The sequence below is a fragment of the Aptenodytes forsteri genome, unplaced genomic scaffold, assembly GCF_000699145.1.
Source record: "Aptenodytes forsteri isolate BGI_AS27 unplaced genomic scaffold, ASM69914v1 Scaffold349, whole genome shotgun sequence".
Taxonomy (NCBI): domain Eukaryota; kingdom Metazoa; phylum Chordata; class Aves; order Sphenisciformes; family Spheniscidae; genus Aptenodytes; species Aptenodytes forsteri.
Window position 1 is genome coordinate 1,582,539 of NW_008794452.1, and position 6,842 is coordinate 1,589,380.

Here is a 6,842-nt window from a genome sequence, read left to right on the forward strand (position 1 = left end):
CGTATCATGTGTCCTGTCTGCCTGTGGGGTCTGTCTCAAGGAAGGTAGGGTGCAATTCCAGTAGTCTCTCTCTCTTGCTCTCCCTGACACTCCTCAACCTACTCACCTCCTCCCGGAGCTCTGTCACTAAGCGGAGGAGTTCCTCTACCTGGGCACACTTCCCACAGGTGTGCTCACTGCTGCTGTCTGGTACTGGCATAAGAGTAGGGCACACCCTGCAGCCTGACACCTGGGTGGCAGCGTGTTCCCACCAGAGCTCTGTCTGGGAAGCTGCGTCAGTTGTGGTGGGTGCAGAGCTTAGAGAGGCCATGGCTTTCTGCCGGGTGGATGCCATTGCCCCCTGGTCAAGCTGGCAGAGCTTCAGCACTGTCGCTGCATGCCCTTCCATGCAAACTGCCACACCACGCCCATGCTGCTGCGCCATGCCCACCGTTGCTCCTGGCCCCATCCAGATCTCATCAGCAGCTGTGGCGAGCTGCAGGCTCCGGGGGCTCTCTCAGCTCCCCCGGAGGTTCCCCCAGTTCGGGAAACCCCTCTATGCACTTGCTGGCACCGGAGTTGCTCGCCTCGGTGACTGATATTATGGGACATCTTATTATACATGCTATTTCAATTTTGAAATTTGTAAATTCATCTATTTTTAAGTGTTCATGAAAACTAATGAATTTTCAACAGTGAACTGCCAGTATACAGCTTCAGACTGCCACAACTTCCTAAAAATCAATACCACGTTCTGAAACTGCCTTTCACTTCTAAAGATGCATTTGCATAGTAAGCATTTCTAAAAATAGTTAGTTTTTTAAAATAAGGAAACAGAAATAGTTTCATTAAAACAGTTACAAAGATGCATGCATAGTAAGCATTTCTAAAAATAGTTAGTTTTTTAAAATAAGGAAACAGAAATAGTTTCTCAAAAACAGTTACAGAAGTCTCTCTCAAACTTTAAAAAAAAATATTTATCTCTGTCAGAGACAAAGCACAGAATGTTTCTTCCCTAAAAGACAAAGGTCTTAAATTTACATAAATATGTGAAAATAGTTACAATAAAAGCCTTTTTTTCATCTTTAATCATAGCAAACTCTGAATGACAATTCTAATGCGCTCAATAGGTCTTGTTAACAATTAGAATACTAGATTAAAGATTACTTCTGTATGCCACTTTCGATATCATGCTAGCTGAAATATTTACACCTTAGAAAATCATCAGGATATAGCTAGTCAATCACTTGAACAAGTTTAACATGATACTTGCAAATCAGTTTTCAATTCATTCTTGGATTGAAAAAGCTGCCATTTATCAAAAACAAAGATCAATTTTCACACACCTTAATTTCAGTTACCATTAGCTGTAAACCCGTGTGGATTCAAATTGGATACATTCAAGCACTACAATTAATCAGATTTGATGCCAGTGATTCCTTTATAAAACTACTTTAAATTATGATTATGCGTTTCGATCAACATTTAATGTATTGTCTTCTGACAAAATAATTGATTGATAAGATAACATAAATTACATAATTTATTCACACTCATGGGGGATAAATAAGTAAAAATAATAGAAGTGTGAAAATCTGTGGATTAAAGAATGCACTCCCCACACAGTATCTGACATACAGTTGCTTTCTGTAGGAGTACATTCCTCAGTACTCCTGCATAGCTGTCCTGAGCTTTTGGTGTTGGCCACATGATCGCATTTTTTTCTGGTAATAGTCTAAGTTTCTGGCATGTACTAACCACATGATATGCTAATATATTTACAAGTGGATGGATTACTTTCCCCTAAAAAATCCATTCTATATCTTCAATTCTTAAATTACATGCCCTGTCATATTACATGGACTACCACTCACTCCTCATTTCCACCCTCTCCCAGACATTTCAGTCACGACATCTCCTGATTCATGCTGCTTGTATTCGCAACTGCATTCTCAACAAGGCAAGCACATGCACACACACGTGTGCCTTCCAAACATGCAGAGCAACTCCAGTTGCAAATCCACTCCAGTTCTTAAATTACATGCCCTGTCATATTACATGGACTACCACTCACTCCTCATTTCCACCCTCTCCCAGACATTTCAGTCACGACATCTCCTGATTCATGCTGCTTGTATTCGCAACTGCATTCTCAACAAGGCAAGCACATGCACACACACGTGTGCCTTCCAAACATGCAGAGCAACTCCAGTTGCAAATCCACTGAAGGTCAGCATACAAGAGAGAAGAAATGCAGCATGCCCAATGTGCTACAAGGATTGAGAAAGACAGGGAAAGAAGAATAACGGGACATTACAGATATGAACGTACTGCAGCTGTGGAAGCAGACAGGACCTGATTTGGCATGCTAAATGGACACAGGGTAATGGGTCAGAGGACAATGCAAGGAGGAACCAGGGAGGGATGTATTAATGTCATCTCAGGATCTCCCAAACATGTATCTTGCCCAGAGGCTGCTGCCCTTGCCAAGCACAAACAAGCCTGTCCCCACAATTACTTCTCATGTACCTCAGTTTTCTGCTTCTCAGGCACACATAGTAGAAAATAAGGAGTTAAGAACAGATGATATATAGAAAGCATAAATCTCTCAGCAGAGGCCAAGAAGAACGTTTAGGCTTTCCTGCCATAAACTGGACCTGGCTAGGCTTCCTGACACGAGTATCTGTAGAGGGGCGAGGCACGGCAGCATCCCAGCACTCACAGACTTGAGTTCACAATGAGGTAGTTGATGCCTCTTTCTCTTCTTCACCTCAATCTATGCCATACTTCTCAGGATCATAACCTCCAGTTTGAGAACCACTATGTTAGTAACAGGCCAGAATCATTAACAGATGGCACATAATAGGAAGTAGTGTATTTCACCCTTCTATTCTCTTGTCCCATCAAAAGAAACTAGCTAAATGTTTCATATGCTAAACAAATCTTTCATACTAAAAATAGAGTCCTTACACAATTCTGATTTTCTAAAGATAACAAAAGTGTGTTATATGATCCTGAAGTCTTCACTGCAGATAACTCTATAAATGTGGCGAAAGGTGCAACCACAGCACAGACAGGCAAACAGATGCTTTCATCCAACTACCATAAGGAGGAAAGACAGATACACATTCTGCAAACAGCCGCGCTGGCAGAAAAGATTATTGAACCATGTGCTCATCACTCTTCTTCTACTAGAAGTTACCTTGCTTAAAGATATGTCAAAATATGCAGAATTAACTTAAACAGCTTAAGTAGTAAGCCCTTCTACACTACTTTATTTTTAATGAAGCAGGTCAGGGAGCACAAACAGATCTGTTAGCAACGCTAGCAGAACAGCCACAATGAACAACTACAGGAATGCTGAACGTAGTAACATCCACTATTGGCATAGGCAAACAAAATGATAAATTCATAGTGCTGAAGGCTTGAGAACAGGCTAGGAAACAGTGTACCAGCCTACTGGAAATCACTGTTAAATATTCTTGTTACTAGTTTGCATTGAAGCCATACCACTATACCTTTAGTGTAGTAATGTAATCTGCATTAACTAAATAACATTTGCATACTAGTTACAATTCTGCCCTCAATTTGTTAGACATACCCTGTATGATCACATCAAAGTTTGTCTTTGTGGGGAGAAAAAAAAGTTATCAGCACATCTACACTTATGTAGCTTTGAAATGTATTCAGTGTTTAGTGACAAACAGAAAAAGGTATTTCCCACTGTGAAAGTCCCTGAAAGTAAAATGGAAATACTAGGTAGGATCTTCAAAAGCACACGTGTGACTTAAAAGCACAAGCCCCCTTGAAGCACAAGAGGATTTATGCCCCTGAAGCACATACACACTTTAAAAATACCATCTTGTTTGTATAATTTGTATTACAAGTTACTATCCAGCCAATTAGCTCCTATAATTAAGTGACTACCCAGCCGCTTACCTGATACAGCAACCTTTGCTCTGCATGCCACCCGGTCTTTTGTCCCATTTTCTGAAGACCTGCCAAAAAGAAGAAAAGAAAAACGAGGTTTGAGATCTGTGCATTTAGACTTCTAAAACTCAACTCTTTAAACATTAAAAAGCATCAGGGTTTTCATATTATAGCTCATTTCAAATGCTTTTCTTTAAAGTTAAATTTGGTATCTCTGGTTTAAAATATGAGTCATTAGATTCTTGAGAATAATCTGGAAGGAAGGTACATCATCAATTTTCTTAATTCCCTAGAAGACTTTACTTCAAAGCTTATTTAACCTGGGTATTAAAAGACAAGTAGATTCATCTTCCTTGTCTTTTCTAGCTCCAACAGAATCAAATACATTATCAACTTTTCCCCTTCTGTACACATAAATGAATAAGCAACTTAATTTATCGGTTCTATTATTGGTTAGAGAATTGCCTCCTCCTCTATTAATAGAGACCAATGACAAAATGTTGCATTGTTAATATTGTGATTTTACATGCAGGCAGCCAGTTTGCTAAGTAGCCAGAGTGTAGATCTCAAGGTCAACCTTAAATTGAATCAAAAACAATCTGTAGATAATGAGTAACAATAGAGTGCTCTCCTTATATCTGCCACTGCTCCTAACTCCTAAGCAAATAAGGTGAAATGAAAATTTCTAGCTGCTACCAATATCCTGACTTCCAGAGGCAGTTATAATATGTTCAGAACTCACAGATTACAGACCCACGTAACAAGAAACAGGAACAAAATTCACTTGAAAACCCTAGAATTTTCTCTCTCAGCCATCATCTTATCCAGATTAAGCTTTAACCAAATTCCAGTCTTGAGCAAATACTGCAAAAAGAACTGCAAATGCACTATCAGCTATCAAAGATGTGATCTAAATGGTAGAGAAATAACTCTATAGCATGCATCTCTTCTAACGACCTCCACTGACAATTCAAAGGACCCCTTAAGACAGAGCTCTAAGCAATGCATGACAGACACAAATCAAGTAAACAATACAGCTGACTATGACACTAAGAAAACAATATAGCTGTTCAGATATATCTCCAAGTATCTCTGCCCTGTTCTGGACATATGTCATCACCATTCTGTGGTCACTGACATCAAAGACCGGCAGTTGAGAACATCAGCATATATACATACTTGATATTATTCCATCGTTAAAAACATAAATAAAAGATGTATCGCTATAAAGGTCTTCATCATAGTAGGAAAAAGCAATACAACTGCAATAATTACAGAATACCACAAGTTATAAGTGCTAGCTTTCAAAATCAGCTTTCACGATAATAGTTGACATAGTCAGAAAATATAATTCTTTCCTTCAATAAATTTCTCCTGTAAGACCACATTTCTGAAAGCAAAAAGTAGCAGGACTGTTCCTATAAATACAATTAACTGGAGCTAAACATGTACTTGAAGAGTTTCTATGCTAAATTGCAATATAATATTTCATTAAAGCAATAACCTGAGAGCAATAGTGTCTCTGCACCATGATTCTCAACATCGCACCCAAAATATATTCCATTAGGAAAAAAAATTATAACATTATTCAAATAAACCATGTATTCTTTAGCTCATTCAAGAGTTATAACATGAGAATACTTTCAACTAAACCAATTTTTCTTCATATTTATTGTTGTATTTTTTTATTACTTTGCTGTAGTTAACAAAAGTGGCCAGCAGAGGGTATCAATTAACCATGATGATTCCACCATTAAAGGGACCTTAATAACAATAGAAAGAATGAAAAGTAGAAATAGGTGTATTCTGACTTGGATAGTTTTGTTTTGTTCCTTCAGACTTGGTTAGGTACCTTTTTGTATGCGAAAGGTAATCAAGAAAATACGTCTGATACTCAGATGCTGAATTCTAGTTTAATGTCAATAATAAAATCTACACAGAAAAATATGACTTGTATTTAATTTCTTAAAGTAAAAAGAAGATACTGGAATGGTCTTATAAAATAATGTTTTAAGGCAGCAGTAATGTATGTTTGTATGGGGGAAGACAAAAGGAACGGTTTAAACCCACTTTCCTAGACAGCTTGCTAAGAATTCACGTAAGCAAAAGCCTGCTTCATAATGCTCCATTTGAATTTGAGCTGTTACTCACCGTTCTTCGGTTCTGCAAGAGACCAGCTCTTCTTTTTGGTTCTGTAGCTCTGTCCTGTATGCAAGTATACGAGCATTGCAAACCATCAGGTTTTTAACCGCTTGCAAGAGTTGGTCTTTTTGTGTGCTCACTGCAAGTAGCTTACAGATGCCTTCTCGCATGCGGATTTCAAAGTTAATCTTCTCTTGGATGTCGCATTCCTAGATATGCAAAAAACAAACAAAGGACTAAACAAAAATCCAACTAACAATATCCTGAATTTTTAACAAGCTCTACTTATTTCACAGTTGGGATAGAAAACCCTAGGTTTTAATTATATGCAGCCATTACAATGGCTACTAAAGGTAAAATAATGGTTCTCTCTTCAGGAACAAGAGTAAAACACAGGATGTAACAGGTTCACTATACCCATTATACATGCAAATTCCAAACCAGGTAGTAACATTAACTCACCGTAGCATCTGAAAGTTACTAAAAAGGTATGTGCCTTAACGTGTCATTCATAGGATAATAATGTATGGTCCCCTCATATGGTCATTGAGAGGCCTAACTGAACAAAGCTTATAAATTAACATTCCACTTTTTACAGTGACCCCTACTAAAATAAACTCTAAACTCAGGAAAATATCTGAAATATTTAAAATCAGAAATTCAATCTCATTACTTCTTTGGCCATCTTAAAAAGGATTAAAAAAATGTGGTTTTTTCACTTGTGGTTGATATAAAATTCAGGTAACACCAGAAGCGAAAAAAAGATAATATCCCAATACTTGACTGTTTCA

The 6,842-nt window shown here is 38.0% G+C and overlaps 1 protein-coding gene across 1 annotated transcript in view; it reads right to left on the minus strand.

The window, feature by feature from the left end:
* Nucleotides 1-6,254, minus strand: part of RTKN2 (rhotekin 2) — a 35,458-nt gene extending 29,204 nt beyond the window's left edge. The window contains exons 1-2 of the mRNA XM_009290513.1: nucleotides 6,061-6,254; nucleotides 3,919-3,977 (exon numbers count right to left, since the gene is read on the minus strand). Of these exons, the coding sequence (XP_009288788.1) occupies nucleotides 3,919-3,977; nucleotides 6,061-6,221 (220 nt within the window). The 5' untranslated portion in view covers nucleotides 6,222-6,254. The remainder of the gene's footprint in view (nucleotides 1-3,918; nucleotides 3,978-6,060) is intronic.
* Nucleotides 6,255-6,842: the final 588 nt, after the last annotated feature.